The following is a 19313-nucleotide window of genomic DNA, read 5'->3' as shown; positions in this document are numbered from 1 at the left end:
AGCACCATCAAGTGGTCAACTTGGAATCAAACAGTCTGGATTTAACAAAGACGCTCTAGAGTCTAGAGTCTAATTCTGTTCTGTCTAGAGTCTAGACAGAACAGAATTGTTTTTCCCTCGCCATCAAAAAGTTAATCTTGAGTTGAATAAAGAGCAAGTATTAATATTAAATAAGGGAATCCTTTATTTGTCCCACAGTGGGGAAATTGCATTAGCCACAGCAGTAGGGACAGTACAAGTGACAGTACATATCTTATCAACAGGGAGTTTTTACCTGGGAAACTGCTTCCAAAGAGATTGATCGCAAGACAAAATGGAAGCTGCTGGGTCACTGAAAGGGCACAGCTGTGTAGCAAGACAAATAATAGTGTACATTCATGAAAAAAGAGACACATTTATAATTTCACTATTTTGTACGAACGTTTTGTACGATGTGAATGCAGGAGCCTCGTGCTGGTGAAGAGAAATAATGAAAAAAATTAAAATGACCATGAGCATGTTTTTTTTTTCTTCCTCCTAATACCTGAATGGAAACCTGGCAAATATTTCAATGGGAAATGTATATTTTATAATATAATCTACATTTATAGACAAAGAGACTACTGCGTACAGTGTACAAAAAAGGCCTATATCAAAATGTGAAATACCATTGTATCATTATTATCATTATGATTATATAGAATTGTGTGATACTACTGCGGTGTGCTATAGCCAGATGCAGCACATTGTTAGAAGATTATGTGAGTGCTGGGTCAGGTTCACAGGGTAATACATAGTGTATGTATATATATATATATATATATATATATATATATATATATATATATATATATATATTTATTTATTTATTAGTTGCAGTGGAATCCTCTGGAGCTTTTACATTGTCAAATGACATATCTCTGCCTTTCACTCTCCTTCCCGCTGTTTCCACTTTAGAACCAATGTCATGTGCCTAACCAGGTATGTGTGGTGGTTAACTGTTCAAGTTTACAATATATGTACGTTTTCAGAGATTATGTTGTAAGAAAAATGTTGAGGCCCTTCTTTGTCACCCCTCACTCTGAATATTTCTGGGATACTTTGTGTTTGCACTGCATGTTTTGAGGGATTAGCCTGCCGAGGTGAGAGCTAATTTTGTAGCTTTAAAATCTTTGTACAGAAGTCCTTAACACTTGGAGTGCCGTTGATTAAAAAAAAAAAACGTCGAGGAAAACCCTACTGAAGAGCACCATCGACGTCAGTTGAAGTTAATTATGTTTTTTTTTTTTTTTTTAAATGGGAATGAGTGGGAAAAAGCATATAGGAAAAAAATACAATACAGAGTGTTGGAAATGGGCTTTTTTAAGACTGGTATTAAAAGAGAAAATATAGTGGCAATGGACAAACATGTGAAGAAACGTCAAACTTGAAGACATCCGTGTGGTGGTTGATGCTCAAAGCACAAAAATCTGCTTTTTATACTCTTACTCCACTGTGAAGGACTCCTGACTGGTCTTTTCATCACAAGGATTCAACAAATATATCCTCAGTAGCAACTTTTTTCTCAAGTGGAGGCGTTGAATGAACCACCTATAGCGTTGCCATTTTTTTTTCATGTCGACATATCCACTCTGCAAGGATTCTGACTATGAATACCACTCAGTTGGGAGTACTCACACATCACACTGACTGACTGTCACCTCTGTGGGAAAGGTGCAAAAAGTCCACATTCAGAGCCAGATGAACAAGCCCCGAATACCTCAGCCTTTGCGACCTGGGCCTCTGTCCTCAGGGGATTCGCTACACAACAACACAAGGCAACCGGGGAAAAAAACAAAACAAAACAAAAAAAAAACAACTAGGACAGATGCAATATCGTGCTTTTTAAAATTGTAATACCTGATAATTTTCTGCGACTGGAGGTTCAGGCGAGGAGGATGCAACTTCAGCGCAAGAGAGAGCACACTGGATTTGGTGAACAAAGACATTTTGAAGCTGCAGATTTGAGTTTTAGGGGGATGTTTCTAAAAGGCTGCTCTGTTGAGATTCATTATTGTTCACTAATTCAGTCTTATTTTTTTTTTAAAGAATCCAGAATCCACCCAATCCACCCAAATTACTAACGGTTATCTTTTTAAGTATTTGGAGAAAAACTTGAAAGGTTTTTATGATTAACAGTGATGTTTTGCTTGTACTATTTGACACTATTAAATAGAATAATAAATTAGATTTTTTTTTAAGTTATATAAATGATACCATATTTTATTGGTCTGGCCTACTTAGGAATAGTTGTGGCCCGCAACCTTAAACGAGTTTGACATTGATTTAAATAGTTTAAAATCTTCAGTAATTGATAACTTTGGTACAGCAAATTACTTTAGGACGTTTTACCTAATTGATTACTTTTGTACACATCTATTGTTTCATGAAAACCTTTTTTTCACCCTATGTTTTTACAAGATTTGCTTTTTTTTTGCAAAAGGATGGTCTAAAAATATTTTATATATATATATATATATATATATATATATATATATATATATATATATATATATATATATATATATATATATTTATACCTAGCACTGGTATATAAGCCGCAGCAGCAAAAATTAAGCAAACTCTTCAGACTCAACATGCCAGCATATTTAACACCAACATATTTATGCAAAAATGGATGGATTATTTTCACCAACAGAATACTGCAGAGTTAAATAGCAGTTTAAACTCAAAATCAAGTCTTCGAAAGCATCTTCTTCTGTCTCCTAATGTTTAATAGCTAGATTACTTTAGTGAACATATAAACACATTGCAGATAATTCACACAGTCATAAATACGTGTTTAAATACAATCATATATCCTTATATCAAATGTACGCATCACAAAATTTAATACACAACCTTTTTCAATTTAGACATATTTTTTAATATTTTTAATGATTTAATGATGAGTTATGTCTCCTGATGGCTAGCAAACAAAGATAAACAAAAAAAAACAAACACATAAGCCGCACTGGACTATCAGCGGCAGGGTTCAATTTACGAGGAAAAGGTCACACCTTATGAAATTTTATATATATATATATATATATATATATATATATATATATATATATATATATATATATATATATATATATATATATATTATATATATACACACATACATATACTGTATATAAAATTCTACTCATCATGGAAAGCCTATCAAATTTTTTATGCTTAAGTAAAGTTTTTCAAATATTTGTATTACCAATTGGGACATGCAAGAACAATTATAGGTGTTACACAGTCATTTTTTTCCCCTTCCTACTTAGGCATTTGATATTCCACAGAGCAGCCAAGAGACGTAGTACATAGACATAGTACATAGTACGCTGAAGTATATTGACTGGTATGTTTCACAACACTGTCATGTTGTAACAAAATGATCACAACCTGAACTATTGTTGTGTAATTTCCACATGAAAACACTCTGCCACTCTTTAGTTTACAAAAAATGTAAATACATGTTGCCAACGAACATTGCTCTTTTCAATATCACATATATTGTTACTGCAATATCATTAGTTATTAGTATGGTTATTGCCATTAAAAGGCGATTAATTAAGCCACCGCTGTCATTCTTATAAACTTAATATTCTATATAGCGAGGAGTGAGTCTTGTGTACAATAACTAGCTTATATGTGTTTAGGACATGTTTTAAAAAGCACTGCTCGGATGGACATTAAAGGGACATCAACTCTGGAAAAACATCATGGGACACAGCCACCAGGAGTTTGTTCCCTTTTGAACTCAAATCCATTCAAGGAAGAACAAGTGAAACTCCCACAGTAGTCCACGATATAATGTAGCAAAAAATGAAAATGTCCTTATTTCATTGTCTCGCCCTCAACATCAAACGGGTCTTACACACTGAAATTTTCTTGTCTTTCAGCTCCTCCTTTGTTGAATACAGTGCCAAGACAACATAGTGTACATAGAAGCATCATTTTTGTTGTTCTCGTCATTTGAAAAAAATAAAAACAAAATGACCAGGGCATATAGCAATACAATTAAGACATAAATGTCTCATGAATGCAGACGATAAGGAGAGAAGATGCATGCCTGAGAAACACCGTGGTGACTTGGAGATGTATTAGTTGAGAATCATGGTTGACTTTGTGTTGTGGGTCTCATTGTGTACATACCACTTTGTTTCATTTATTGTACCATTTACTGTCAAGGTTTTTTGGCTGGGGATGTGTCCAAGGAGCAAGTCTGAAAGCCCAGAGAGATGGCACACTGTGACGTGGTTTACCCCTCAACACAGAATGTAACACGGGCTAACGTTGTCAAAACATTTTCTAAAGGCTATTATTATTACTATTAATATGATGATTACTATAAAGCTATTTTAGCCAGTTAAACATGCCTGTTGTGTCTCCTTTGTCTTGTCAATATTTTCCATTCCAAGACAATTTCATTCATGAAAAGGCTTTTCAAAATATTTAACTCATTCAGTGCCAGCCATGATAAAATTAATCTTGGCCGTCTATCGCTGACAATTGGAATGGATCAGTTAGTTCTAGTCTATTTGTCCTTTGAAGAGATGTGCATTAACAGGGTTTCTGCACGTGTCAGCATATCTAATTTAATGCTTTGTTGTTTAGCTTTGTTGTTTATTTTTATGTTTATTTAATATGAATGTGGCTTTAGCACATTGATAGTCATTTTACAGTAATTAATGTTATTTGAAGTTAATAATGGCAGCAAATTTATATACAAACAAAATAAAACATGTAATAATGATTTTCAAATCAATTACCATATATTGCGCACTATAAGGCGCACCGGATTATATGGCGTACCATCAATAAATGGCCAAGTTTCTAAAAAAAAAAAAAAAAAGTCATATATAAGGCGCATCGGATTATAAATTGCATTTAGAGTTGAAACCATAGTACAGTACTGACAAGGGATACATTATGCATCCACTAGATAGAGTTGCGTTATGCAACCACTAGATGGTGTTTCAGTAAAGGGAATGTATTAAAAACAATCAGCAAAGTCATCAAACTTTATAGAATATAAACTTTATTCATACAATATAAGTATTGTATGGATATTATACGAAGGAATATATTTTATTTAAAAAATTCAGATAAAACAGAGAATACGTTATTGGTAATTGCTATTTAACTACTAAACAGGAGCCGCAGAGCGCAGAATAGATGCAGATCAAGCCATGCAATCGTGAACGTGTGGCGCCGCAATCCTTTTGATTTTCCCCTCGGCATGCATTATGTATTTTTGACCCACTATTTCAATATGGAGCACAAAGTTATGAATAAACAAATGTCAGGGAAATTTAAACGACAAACATGCAACGGTATGTGTGAGGAGCCAAGCGCAGGTGAGAGCGTGGCGCCGCCGTCTTTTTCATTTTTTCCTCGGCATGCATTACATATTTTTTACCTGCTATTCTGATATGGAGCAGCAACAAGTTAGAAATCAATCAAAGATGGGGAAATTTAAACGACAAACATGAAACGGTATGAATGAAGAGTCAAGCGCAGGTGAACGTGCGGTGTCCGCTGTCTTTTTATTTTTCCCTTGGGATGAATTACATATTTTTGATCTGCTATTTCGATATAGAGCAGTAAGAAGTTACGAATAAATGAAAGTCAGGAAAATTTAAACGACAAAAACTGAAACGGTATGAGTGAAGAGTCAAGCGCAAGTGAACGTGCACTGCCGCCGTCTTATAAATTTTCCCTCGGCATGCATTACACCTTTTTGAGCTGCTATTCCGATATGGAGCAGCTTTTTTTTTTTTTTAAATTAAGGCTTTTGGGTGTGCTTTATAGTACGGAAAAGATGGTACATTATACTAATTGTTCACTCTAAACATCCTATTTGAAGTTTTTGTATGCAATTTAAAGCTGATTTCCAGCAACTCTGAAGTCCTTATCAGGACTTATGAGATTTCCCCTACTAAACACCAAATGTTGTAACAAAAAAAAAAAAAACAGAACATGACACAACTGTAGATATCACAAAATTTACAGGGATTTCATTTAAAAAATGCAAAATTTTACAACACTCAAGCACTGCACGTAATCACTAGACAGTAGGAGGTGGTTATGCCTCAATCTTGATCTTCAATAGAGAAATGTCATTTGTTTGAAGAGCGTTAACCAAGGATCATTCAGCATTTGTAAACAGTCATTAAAGCTCAGCTCAAAATTGTCTTTGGCACATTTCAAGTATGATTTAACAGCTTGGATATATCCAGTTTACTTTTATTCCTCCCTGTCAGGTTCATTTGTAAGAAACTGTGCACAAAAAAGGAGACAAGGCAATCTTCCCAACTCATGCATGAGGGGAGCGAAGAGGAACTTGCCAAGGACAATTCTACTGCGCTCTACCAGTCTCTCCAACCCCTCTCACTTTATTTGATACAGAGATCCTAACTACATGAAGGTCCCGGCCCTTAAAGAGGCAGGAAAAAAATGCAAGTCTATGGCCAGAACCTTGTGTACTTGTCCTTCTATGTGTGCGCATGTGGGTGAGAAACTAATGCATACATGATACAATATTATACATAGCAAGTCATTCTGATACAATATTTTGCTTAGTGAGACACTGATGAAATATGCGTCGCGAGACATCGATAAGAGTCACAGCTGCGGGACTGCTCCAACTGGCAGGCTTGAGCGACCTTCCTTCTGCTTGAGACAAAACAATACCAAGGCAAGTTTTTTTCTTCTTCCTACAAGCAGTGCACTCCTTCTCACAGCATACCACCAACATACCACAGCAGTTTATATTTTATAGTAAATTCATAGTAACCATAACAATTATAATCCTAACCACAATCATTCACACAGCAAAACATTTCTTCAATGCAAGCATTAATATTTTGTAGCTAAAGTATAATCACTATATCTACAATTATTCTAACACTCCCCTCAAGAGACTGTTTTTAAAATTATTGTCCATGGTTTAGACAATTGTCACCATGCAACAAGAAATGAACATGAGTCCTCAGTTCTCCCGCGATTAGTGCCAGAAACAGAGACCACCCCCCCAAAATGATTGTTTTAATTTTTTGTTGTTGTTTTTTATACTTTACCATGTTGAACGTTCACTTGACACCATCCATTTTGAGAGTCCAGGCTTGTCCTACACTATAGGGGAGTTCTGGTAGAACAATTATAAGGCCAGCGTCGGGCTTGAGTGGTGACCAGTGTAAAGGCTTAGGGTTCCCCAACAAAGTCACCTGGATGAAGATTAACAATAATAAGATTCTAAAAAGGATCTTTTTTTTTTTTTTGCATTATTTTGAAAAAAGCACTTGAATGCTGAATTTTGTATAGAACATTACTTCAAAATAGTTGTGTTTACCTTGGTGGTGGCTGTCGTTTTGGGTTCTAAAAGTTGCAGAGAGGGCTTGATAGGTTTAGCTGTCAAAATGGCATAAATACTGTCCCCTTTGGATGTATACCTTAAAAAAAAAAATCACCTATGAGCATATTCTCAATATTCTGAGTATGGGATGAAAAAAATACAGCCACCCCCCCCTCACTATAAAAAGATTTTCTCAAAAGTTTACCCAGTATACCCAAAACTGTATCCTTTTAACTGCTACTTTTTTTTTTACAGCATTTATACAAGTTACAGGTTATTCTAAATCTGAAAAAACAACCAAGCGTATACAAGTGCCTGAAAAAAAAAAAAAAAGATGTCAATCCTTATTTTATCACAATTACACCCCCACACCCCCAGGGGGGAGCCACTCCCCACTGTTTGAGAAGCACTGCTTAGATGCATTTTTTTTTTCCACTATCCAACCTTTACCTAAATTTTATTCATACCTATGGCATCAGCATTAAGTAGAACTATTCCCAGAGTCATTTGGTAAAAGAAAACTCTTATTGTGTTGTATTACATAACATTATTTAAAATCGAAAATTTCATCATTTAGATTTGTCAAACTGGGCCATTTTGCTCAGATATCTTTGGATATCTTTTAATTTTACCTGGAAGATTCATGATGTGGATGATGCTTTATAAACTGGAATGACTTTCAGTTCACACTTCTGCATTTTCAAGAGCAAATATTTTACATTTACGAACCTTTTCAAGTCTTTTAGAAACTTGTGACTGGTATACAGTATATCTAAAATTATTCTGATGTATGTGTACATTATAATAAAATTCTGTAGTTATTAAATGTTTTGACATTTGATCCTGAAAAACTAAATATAAAGGTATTAAATATGTTGTAACTATTCATCACTCACATTTTATTGGTCATAAGGTAATAGAGGAATCTTTTTATGAATGGTTTAATGAAGGCACAGCCCTTTGGAACAAATTTGAGACAATATTGTGATTCGGCTACCCTTGCAACCTACCATACTGGCACAGAGGCATTTTCCATCTGGACCCTCCAAGGTTTGGAGGCGTAGACAGCCTCCCCATTGAGCCCAAGCCAAGCACCCACTCCCCGCAGCCGCTCCTCAAACACGGCCGGGATCATTCCATCACAAGTGGGACCCACATTCAGGAGGTAGTTCCCTCCCAGTGCCACAGTGTGAACCAAATCCTGAACAGCAAGCAGGCGACGACCTCAGAATACATTTACAGCATGGACAATTTGTTTGGCATGAATTCAATCACCTTGATCAGTGGTTCTCAAATGGGGGTACGAGTATCCCTGGGAATACTTTGAAGGAAGTTCAGGGGGTACTCCAGATTTTAAATTAAAAAAATATGCAAAAATAATTTAAAATGAATGATTTAATTAATTGTTGCAGGAAAATATAAAACAAATTATGTCCAGTAGGTTATTCGATTTTATGATTGTAAAAACCCAGATTCTCCCCAATACTAGAATGGGTCGACCCAACTTGTCAGGTGCCACCTCTTGTTACCTGTCAAGTTAACAAGAGGTTAACATTTTTCTTTTTCTATTTTCCCATTTTACCACCACCCGTCGGACCTGGTTGCGGTGTTTTTCTTTATTTTTGAGGACTGTTTCCATTCTTCGTTAGCTAGTGATTCGCCGATTTGCTGAACAGCTCCTAGCTCTGTTCGTCTTCATTTTTGTGCAGCTCTGCTAGCCTAAGTATTCGCTCGGCTGTACTAAGGTAAGGTAAGGCTTCGTACACCTCCACCGCATTAGTCACTTGCAACACCTGCATTATTCTCACGGAGAGGCTTTCTCTTCTAGAGGGCCGTGTCCGTCTGCTAAAGCAGAGTAGTTTGATAATCGTAGATCAGACAGACACATCTGATAGTGACAGTGCGTGCCATAGCCCTCCCGCAGTGCCGCTAGCGTCGGCTAGAGCGGGTCGTAGCCTACCCGCTAGTCTGGCTAGCATTAGCCCTAAGAAGCCTGCTAGCCGCGGTGAGCCTGTCCAGATGCATAATCGTTTTAGCCCCCTCGCTAGGCACACTCCATCTGAGTCTACTGGCTCCTACACATTAGTTATAGGGGACTCCATCACCCGTAACATTGATCTTAAAACGCCAGCCATCGTAATGTGTATTCCTGGGGCCAGAGCACCCGACATTGAAGCCAGTCTTAGGGAGCTGACACGCAAGAGGCCTAGACACCAGCTTAGTGCAAACAACACTAGTTATTCAAACATAGTGATACATGTCGGCTCCAACGATACTAGAATGAGGCAGTCTGAGATTACAAAGAAGAACTTAGCTAGGACTTGTAATCTCGCTAGAAAGACGAGTCGGCATAGAGTTATTGTCTCTGGCCCTCTGCCAGCGAAAGCCAATGATGAAAGGTTTAGCAGATTATTCTTGCTTAACCGGTGGACGGCTAGTTTCTGTAGAGAACAGGGTTTCCAGTTTGTAGATAATTGGCAATCTTTCTGGGGCCGGCCCGATCTGCTAAAGATGGATGGCCGTCCCCCTAACTGCGAAGGCGCCATCACTCTTTCTAGAAACATAGATTACTGTTTGAGCCTTACATGACTTCCATTAGAGCATGACGGGTCGCAGGCGAGTAGCGAGCCTGCTAGAAAGGGTGTGGAGTCGTTAAGGCTAGATTTGACTGGCACTAGGCTGGACTGCTACAACACACGTAGTATACTACAATCCACACACTGTTTCAATACCTAATGCTAAGTCTCCTAGTGATAAGATTCCTGCTGAGGTGGTGTTGATTGAGGAAAGTAGCCGTGCCTCCTTAAACGGTCGGTTAAGTCAGTGGCCCCCCATCTTTTGATCACTGCGGCCCAGTCACTGGGCGGAGGGGGGGGGGGGGGGGGGGGGGGGGGGGGGGGGGGGGGGCTGCTTTTAAAACCACATCAAACGTATGGACGGGGCTTTCTGTCGCTTTTGTACTTTTTGTCCACTTTTTTATCGCGCGAGGAGAGGGGAGGGGAGTGGACAGAGCTTGCTGTGCACTTAACGGTAGATCCGGAAGGAAAAGCATTGCTGAGAACTGGGATGTGACAGAGCCAATATTTTCACCGACAGCACCTTTATTCTTTGCGGCAATACTCGCCTGCAAAAAAATAAAACTTTCAATGTCGTAATCGAGTGGCCGAGACCGTGCTAAATATTGTGCTGACAATGCTGCGCTATTGTGAGCTTAGCACAGTAACTACGGTTCAACAGCTGTTAAGTGAAGCAAACGCTGCACATACCAGTTGTCCCAAGTTCTGCTTCCGCCTTTCGACAAGCCAGGTGAGGGCTCTTGCTTGGCTCTGTTTCGTATTGAAAGCTCAGCTAGCCGTGTTGGATCGCACTGGGTGACTGCAAAGAGGCCGCCATGATTCATTCCTGCCCCCTGCGTGAGCCATTGAATGTTCCCGAAGATGATTGGCTGTGGCGACTCGAAACGGAAAAAGTACTTAAAAATTACTTCACGCAAAAGGAGACAATTTGCTTTTCGTTACCGCGCACGGCCAGTTGCGTCACTCCAGTCGCTTCCATTGCGTCGCCCGACGTGACTTCGCGCCCTGTCACGCGAACTCCATTAAACTAAATCATCTCCAAATCATTATTTCGGGTGCAGCCCACGCGGCCCGGTACCAGTTGATCCATGGACCGGGGACCACTGAGATAGGTGACATAGCACCTAGACGGAATATTAATATTAATACGTGCGCTGTAGTTGCAAACAATCAAATTCCTACATTACTAAAATTGCGATGAGGTTTTAATTACTCAAAATACAAACCAAGCCCCAGCCATCAAAATCTTGTTAGTATTAGTATTACCAACATGAAGACTCAGGATAGTTTAAGAAAAAAATTCCCAGTTTAAATTCAGCTTCATAAATATTCGGTCACTCCCCTCAAAAGCCTTTCTTGTAAATGATCTTATTACAGATCACAATCTCTGCGAAACCTGGTTAAAACCAAATTAATTTTTATCATTAAATATACAACATATACATATACTAACACTATGTCTGATCATTATCTTATAACATTTGAAGTCCTAGCTCAGTGTGGTCTTATTGACCACAACCAAGGCTTTAAGAGCCGTGATATTAACTCATCAACCATAGCTGCACTTTCTGAACTACTGCTTTCGCAACAGCTGCCTTTCCCTCTTTCATTGGTTCAGTCGATAAGCTCACAAACGATTTTAATACGGTTCTTTTAAATTCCCTAAACTCTATAGCGCCGTTGAAACTTAAAACTCGTCTGAAGCGGCACACTGCGTGGTTTACGGATGAAACGTGTACGTTTAAATTGTTAAGCAGACAACTTGAGTGTAAAGGGCGAACAACTAAACTCGAGGTTTTCTTTCAGGCCTGGGGCGATAACTTGCTGAAATATAAAGAGGTCTTAGGTTTGCAAAAACAAATTACTTTTCCAAAATGATTGGTCTTAAGAAAAACAACCCAAAATATTTGATACGGTAGCAAAGCTAACGCAACAGCAGCAGATTAATCATAGTTCCCTTCATTCAGCACACAATTTCATGTGATTCTTTACTCACTGGATTCAGCTAATAACGAACGAAATAAAAAAGGCAGCGCCACTTACTCCCTCGGCTGTGATTGCTGATGCTAGTTTGGACAATCAGGTTCATGAAAGTCTGGTAACCCTGTCACAGTTTGATTTAGTATCCCTGGAGTGTCTTACACACACCTGGTTAATGCAGCAAAAATGACATCTTTCATGCTCGACCCACTTCCAGGCAAACTCGTTAAAGACTTATTCCCGGTCTTAGGGTCATCTGTCTTGAATATTACCAATCTGTCACTCTCCTCTGGCATTGTACTTGAAGCTTTTAAGACAGCCGTCATTCAACCATTACTTAAGAAACCTCACCTAGAAGCTGAAAATCTCTCTAACTATAGACCAGTGTCACATCTTCCGTTTATTGCCAAAATTCTTGAGAAAGTTGTAGCTAGCACAACAGCTTAACGAATTCATGATAGATGACAATAGATTTGAACTTCTTCAGTCAAGTTTTAGGGCCAACCACTCAACTGCGACAGCCCTAGTAAAAGTGACGAATGATCTTCTCTCAGCCATGGATTCCAACATCTCATCAATATCATTATTGCTTGACCTTAGTGCCTCATTTGACACTATTGATCATCATATTCTTATAGAACGTCTCAAATCATGTGTTGGTATCTCGGGATCCGTTTGGTTCAGATCTTACATCCTGCAAAGGACACCGTGTCTCTTATGGCAATGCGATCTCTGAATCTTTCTCTGTCTCATGTGGTGTCCCGCAGGGGTAAGTACTTGGTCCCTTACTGTTCAACATCTAAATGATTCCGCGTGGCGATATTATACGTAAACATGCTATTAGTTTTCATTGCTATGCTGATGATACCCAACTGTACATGCCTTTATAAATAACAGATCCATGCAAGTGCAGTAAACTGGAGGCCAGCCTTGCCGAGATTAAACAATGGATGTCTTCCAATTTTCTGCTTTTAACCCTAGTAAAACAGAGATGTTAATTATTGGCCCTGCTCATCATCAGCACTTAAGAATACCATGTTGAATCTGGATAACTGTACTATTTCCCAAAGTAGTTTTGCAAAAAAACCTTGGCGTGATATTTGACTCACACTCTCTTTTCGGACACAAATTAATAACATGACAAGAACGGCGTTTTTTCACCTTCGCAATATAGCTAAAATTCGCCCTATTCTTTCTCCCAGCGATGCTGAAACCTTGCAGTAATTCATGCATTTGTTATGTCACGCCTAGAATATTGTAACGTTTTGTTTTCTGGGCTTCCCATGTCCTGCGTCAAAAGCCTGCAGTTTGTACAAAATGCAGCAGCAAAACTATTGACAAGGACGAGACAGTTCGATCATATTACTCCGATTCTAGCTGACCTGCATTGGTTTCCAATACAAGAGACGTGATTTTAAGGTGTCATTAATTACTTATAAAATTTTACACGGTTAAGCTCCTTCCTATCTCGTCGACTTAGCATCACCATATGTTCCGTTCCGACAACTTCGGTCCTATATGCCGGTTTGTTATCGACCCCACGGGCTAAAAAGAAGTCGGCGGGATCAAGAGTATTTTCCAATCGTGCGCCAGTACTATGGAATGCCCTACCTATGGAATTTTGCACAGCCACCTCACTAGAAATCTTTAAAACCTGACTAAAAACACACCTATACTCAAAAGCATTTAGTTAATGGGCCAGTCTACAACTTTCTTCTTTCTTTTTTTTTTCCTGCCCCCTTCTCCCGGCTCGGAGAGGGGGCTAGCTAGATGGTGAAGGTTGACTTGACCGCCCCCATTTGGCCCTGCGCTGATCGACCTTCGCAGGTTTAGAGATTGACCGTCTGCGGTCCACTTGGTTGGACTGTGGGAAGGTTCCTGCCCAATGGCTTTGCCTGCTCTCAAGTCATCATTGCACTTAATAGTACAGTATGTTTTCTGTAATCTATATTGTTTACCTGTATTTGTCTGTAATGTCTACCTATTTGTCTGTATTTGCTATATGCAGCATCCACTTCAACCTATGGGCCTGGAAGGGGGCTTTTCCATCTGTGGTCCCTTCTGAAGGTTTCTGATTTTCCCCAAATTGGGGTTTTTGAGTTTTTCCTTCCCCTTCTGGGAGCTTTGACAGGGGATGCCGTTGTGTACCTTACACCGAAAAGATGTCTCTGTGTGACTTCTTTTTTCGAAAGAAGTCTCGGCATGACCTCTTTTCATCTATGAAGCCCTTTGAAACATCAGTGATTCAGGGCTATACAAATAAAATTTGATTGATTGATTGATTGAAGTTAATGTTTTTTTTTTTTTTTTTGAGTCCAAAATTTGAATATTTTTCGGTGAACAAATATTTATTTACAATTATTTCTTTTTGAGAACAGGTCTGACCCTTTGTCTTGATTGTTTTTTTCGGGGACAAACATTGATTAAAAATTAAGTGAAGTATTTAGTTTTGTTAGGAGATCTCTATTGTCAGCCCAAAAAAGGGTGTTTTATGTTGAATACTTTTAAGTGAACAAATATTTATAATGATATCTTTGAGAACATGTTGACTTTATGTTGATTACTGTATATTTTGTGGACAAATACTTATTAATAATTAAGTTTATGATTTATTTGTGTGAACAGATCTCGACAGTAACCCCAAAACAGGACACTTTATGTTTAACATTTTTCTGTTGGCAAATATTTATTCAGAAATATTTTTGGAGGAGAACAAGTCAGACACTTTTTATTGATTTTTTGTGGGAAAAAAAGCTATTAACAATTAAGTTATATCTTTTGATACCATTTCTTCTATAATCCAAAAGACATTGTAGGTTGATTTTTTTGGGGGGGGGGGCCAATACGAATGAAGTTTGAAAGGGTCTAATGTTTAATAGATCAGACACTAATGGTATGTTTTAAGTCTTTTTTTTTTAACCCAAAAATGCTTTGCATTGGTTGAGGTGTAGTTGACTGAAAATGTATTTCACAGGGGGTACATCACTGAAAAAAGGGTGAGAACCACTGACCTCGATGATAGTGGGAAGATCCATTATGTCTTTCATCTTCATATTCCTGCGATAGCCCCAAGATAACACATCCACAGATGTGCATTTCTCCCACTTGTGTGCGGGCAACTGGCCTGGAGTATACTTGTCCTCACAGTTGTAGTAACCTCCATGTTTACACGAACAACCAGCTCCCCATCGGTCATTGGTCACCACTGTTTGCTAATAAAAAAAAGAAAAAAAAAGACTACAACGCAGACTAAAATGAACAAATACTGTACCTCAATCATGCATTGGTGATGACACATACTTTAACAGGACTATCATTGTAGAGCCAGGCTAGGAACTGTGTGGAGTTCCAATATGTGTCAGGCGCCTCCCAGTCTCCATCAGACCAGATCACCTCAGGTCTGTATCTACAAACAAGTAGAAATGTACAAGGTTGTCTTCATTCATAGGAATGGGTGGATGAAAAAAATGCGTAAGCTACCTTATGACCATGTTATACAGCTCAGGTAATAGCTTGTGAAACACAAACTCCTGTGTCTTGAATCCATTATTCCTGTCCAATAGGTAAAGAGGGTGGAACCACTCGTAAAGGGAGTTGTAGAGTCCAAAGTGCAGCGACCTAAAATGTGAAATATAATCCATAAAAAACAACAAAACTACATTTACGGTCTTGTTGATATGATACAAAGGGGTACAGACAGCTGAGTATTGCTTAAAAAAGAAAAAAAAACTGTTGGTAGACTCATCAACTTTTGATACTATCGATCACAATATAGTAAAAAAATTAAACGTTTGGCACATAAATGGTTAAACACTGAATAAAGATTTGTATTGATTATATTTTCTTCTGATTGTTTATCTTGATGGCATTTTACGTGTACGTGTTCAATAAATCAGAAATACATCCAAATCAGGAGTCACATGTTTGATAACAAAGTAGCTAAGTACAAACCGGTTCCGCACAGCATTCCCCAAATCTCCAACAAGGTCTCTGTGAGGACCAGTATCGACAGAATTCCAGTTCCAGGAGTTGGGAGACTCCCAGTTGATAAAGCCTTCGTGATGTTTGGCTGTCAAGACGACATATCTACAATTGTGAGAAGCGTAAATCAATATTTTGTGTAGTGCCCAAAATGTTTGATACGACAGGGTCGATTGCTTACTTTGCTCCAGAAGCGTTAAATAGATCCGCCCACTCCTCGGGCTCAAAGAACTGAGCGTGAAACTGAGAGGCAAACTCCGGGTAGCTGAACCCGGGTGGGAAGTTGTTTTTCATGTAAGCCACACATTTGGGATCAGGGGGTTTCTGACCTTGCCAGTGCCACCAGAACCACTCGCTGTCAAAAGCAGGCACAGAAAACACCCCCCAGTGGATGAAGATGCCGAATTTTGCCTCGTCGTACCAGGACGGCAAAGGTCGGGTATCCAGACTCGTCCAATCTGCAGTGTAGCGAGCTCCGGACGCAAACGAGACGACAAGTAAAAGGACGGAAGTTAAAACGAGCATGGTCGCTGGGGGAATCCTGCACCGTATGTATATTAATCGCGAATGGACTCTTAGATCATGTGATTGGTGTGCTGTGAAGTCACGTGACTGTTCGTCGCTTTGGTGCGTTTACCCTACAGCTCAATTCAGTGTTCAGCGCCCCTTAGAGGACATTAGGGTGAACCGATTCTACTGAACAGTTACTAGAGCAAGGGTCACCAACCTTTTGAAACAGAGCTACTTCTGTACGAGTAATACGAAACAGAGCTACTTCTGTACGAGTAACACGAAGGGCTACCAGTAGACCCCGATAATATTATTTGTTTCTCACAATTAAGAAACAGCTCTAGTAAATATGTGAATCAAGCGTAATGTGTAATGTATATGTCATATATTCATCATTATTAATATCATTCCTAGAAAATCACAATGTTCTATAACTTGTAAACTATTTGAAGAACAGGTCTGCGGGCTACTCAAGTGCTCCTCGGGTCAGGGGCTTATCAGTGTCTTGGGGACCACGTTTTTGACCGCTGAACTAGCTTATTTTTAATAGCTAAATTAAAAAAAAAAAACACACATTTACTAACATAAAATTAGTCTGTTACACGCTATGCTTACTTCGATACCGTAATAAAAAAAAAAACTTCATCCACATAAGTACGGATGTTTTCAAATGCAGTTTAAAAGTAAAATGTCATTTAAAAAAATCAGTGTTGTATACGGTGTTCACTTTAATAACCTGTTCCCACCTTTGACAGTCGTAAATGCAGTTGCTTTCAAATGTAATGTAAACGTAAAACGACATTGAAAAAAAGTATCTCCTACGTAATGTATTCCCGACATTGTCCCACCATCGTAAAGATAAAACACTGAAATAGGAACTGTAGTTTTTTTTCCACCCTGTGTGTTGTTGCAATATATTTTCCATGTCATCTCAATCATTATTAAAGGTTTAAATGAAAATAGTAGACATGTAATCCTTTACATTTTAATCCTTAATGACGTACATTTTATAGCCGCTGTCGTGTTTTCCCAATTTATTAGGAGTTTCAACGAATTTAATGAGACGGAGACAAATTTAACAAATCGCAATTTATTTGCCATGCGATCTATATTTATTTTTCTTCTGTTCAAACAATTATAAATGGGAGGCGGGGGTGTAAATAACTAAGGAAAAAAACAAAACGTCTTCAGAGCAAACGTTGAGCTGCGGCGTCGGTGCTCTGGGTTGTTCCGGTTCCTTGTGACAATTCTGCACCCGGGAGGCTTGAGCCAAACGTGGGGAACGTCTCATTGCAATAGACGGTGGCGCCATCTTGGTGCCAACAATCTTGACTCTTACTACTCGTTTCCGGTCCAGTGTTGTTATTAGTAAACAAGTCAGTAGCCGATGTGTCCTTTATAGACGACGACCTGTGGGCCTTCTTCCCGGTCCGGGGCGCCGAGTCGCGCCGGGAAGGCTTCCAGGTGTAGCCCAACCGCTTCAACACCCGCTGGGTAGTTTTAATCGAAATGGGCTTCTCTGCCGTGCAGTTGTACAGCCTCTGGATCTCCGTGAGGGACGCTTGGTTGTTGGCCTCCACCACTCGCTCCATTTGCTTCTCTCCCTGTTCATCGACGAAACGTTTCCGGACTCCACGGCGCTCGCTGCGGGTCTTCCTTTTAGCACACCAGTCCCTGTAAACTCGAGACACAGCGGTCTTGGAAAAGCCCAGCTGGCTAACCGTTTCCGAGATGCTGCGGCCGGCGCACCGTACGCCGACGATCATGCCCCGTTCGAACTCGCTTAAATCTCGTGCCTTGCCCATGTGTAACCGTCTGGGTCCAAACCCTGCACTAGTGCACCGGGACGCACCGAAAAGTCCCTCTTTCCCACCTTCCACCTCCTCTTGTTTATGCGCTCTGGCCTCGCTTTATTTTGCCTGAGTTGTGAGGCCAATTGTTTTCTTCTACGGTGTACCTTTGTGGTATAATAGACTCATTAGCGCATTCATCCGTTAATTGATGGTACTACAGTCTAATACCTACATTAGCTATCTACAGATAGATAGATAGATAGATAGATAGATAGATAGATAGATAGATAGATAGATAGATAGATAGATAGATAGATAGATAGATAGATAGATAGATAGATAGATAGATAGATAGATAGATAGATAGATAGATAGATAGACAGACAGACAGACAGACAGACAGACAGACAGACAGATTTACCGACAGAGACAAAAATGAAAAGCTTTTACTGCTTTGCTACAATTAACCCGTGCAGCCATCTGTTAGCATAATAGGTAAATGCAAAAAGTCCAAGATTTCTCAAATTTCGTTTTTTTTTGGCTCACTTTGTTTGATTTTGCAAAAAGAAATTATGTGTCGACTCAATAAATACACTAATTTGAAACACTGATTTAGACATTGCCTTATTATATCAAATTTACAAACTTTTTTTCTTTAGAAAATTTGACATGCAAAGTATGTGAAATCAGGGTGTTACTTATGTGACCCAAAAGAAACCAATGAAACTGAAGAAAACAGAAAAAAAATCTATCAAGTGCATACAAGTGTAACATTAACAACTCAATCAAAAATTCATTCAAGATATTTACCATTTGACTGGGTGTGAGGAGAGCTACACTCTGGACTTGCTGCGGGTCCTTTATTTGCAATATTCATAATTTGGAGGAAAGGAAACATGTTAAAGCCAGTAGGTATACTGTATTTCCTTGAGGTTGACTAAGGTACACCTACGTAAATGAACATCAAAGTAGGTACTACAAAAATGAGTGCCATCCCTTTCAACAGCCACAATTTTATAAATGGAAAAAAAAACATTCTCTCATTCACACAAAGTTAGAACTTGATCCCACCACACAAGCCAAGTGAACCACGTTTTTTTA

The 19313-nt window shown here is 38.9% G+C and overlaps 1 protein-coding gene across 2 annotated transcripts; it reads right to left on the bottom strand.

Moving 5' to 3' along the window:
* Nucleotides 1-5036: 5036 nt before the first annotated feature.
* On the bottom strand, nucleotides 5037-16490 carry LOC148406676 (tissue alpha-L-fucosidase-like). Of its 2 annotated transcripts, none has more exons than XM_088404315.1 (9): nucleotides 16091-16490; nucleotides 15880-16014; nucleotides 15409-15546; nucleotides 15229-15334; nucleotides 14940-15140; nucleotides 8383-8573; nucleotides 7370-7469; nucleotides 7098-7244; nucleotides 5037-6690 (listed from the first exon to the last, which is right to left on the bottom strand). In XM_088404315.1, exons 1-8 carry the CDS (start codon nucleotides 16432-16434, stop codon nucleotides 7110-7112), a joined length of 1350 nt encoding a protein of 449 aa, XP_088260441.1. In that variant the 5' UTR covers nucleotides 16435-16490; the 3' UTR covers nucleotides 5037-6690; nucleotides 7098-7109. The 2 variants fall into 2 exon arrangements, with proteins under 2 accessions (XP_088260441.1, XP_088260440.1); XM_088404314.1 differs by having other exon boundaries at nucleotides 5037-6693; nucleotides 16091-16489.
* Between the last annotated feature and the right edge of the window lie 2823 nt (nucleotides 16491-19313).

This window comes from Hippichthys cyanospilos, chromosome 21, assembly GCF_059441005.1.
Source record: "Hippichthys cyanospilos isolate Australia breed blue-spotted pipefish chromosome 21, RoL_Hcya_1.0, whole genome shotgun sequence".
NCBI lineage: Eukaryota > Metazoa > Chordata > Actinopteri > Syngnathiformes > Syngnathidae > Hippichthys > Hippichthys cyanospilos.
The sequence above is the reverse complement of the archived record's forward strand: the minus strand, read 5'-3'. Positions and strand labels throughout refer to the sequence as shown.

Excerpts from the sequence above, each read along its gene's own strand:
- LOC148406676 (XM_088404315.1), bottom strand. The coding sequence starts at position 16,434 with ATGCTCGTTTTAACTTCCGTCCTTTTACTTGTCGTCTCGTTTGCGTCC. Across the intron at positions 15,547-15,879 it reads GGGAATGCTGTGCGGAACCG|GTCGCTGCACTTTGGACTCT; the intron begins GTTTGTACTTAG and ends TTCACATTTTAG. Across the intron at positions 15,141-15,228 it reads ACAATGATAGTCCTGTTAAA|CAAACAGTGGTGACCAATGA; the intron begins GTATGTGTCATC and ends TTTTTTTATTAG.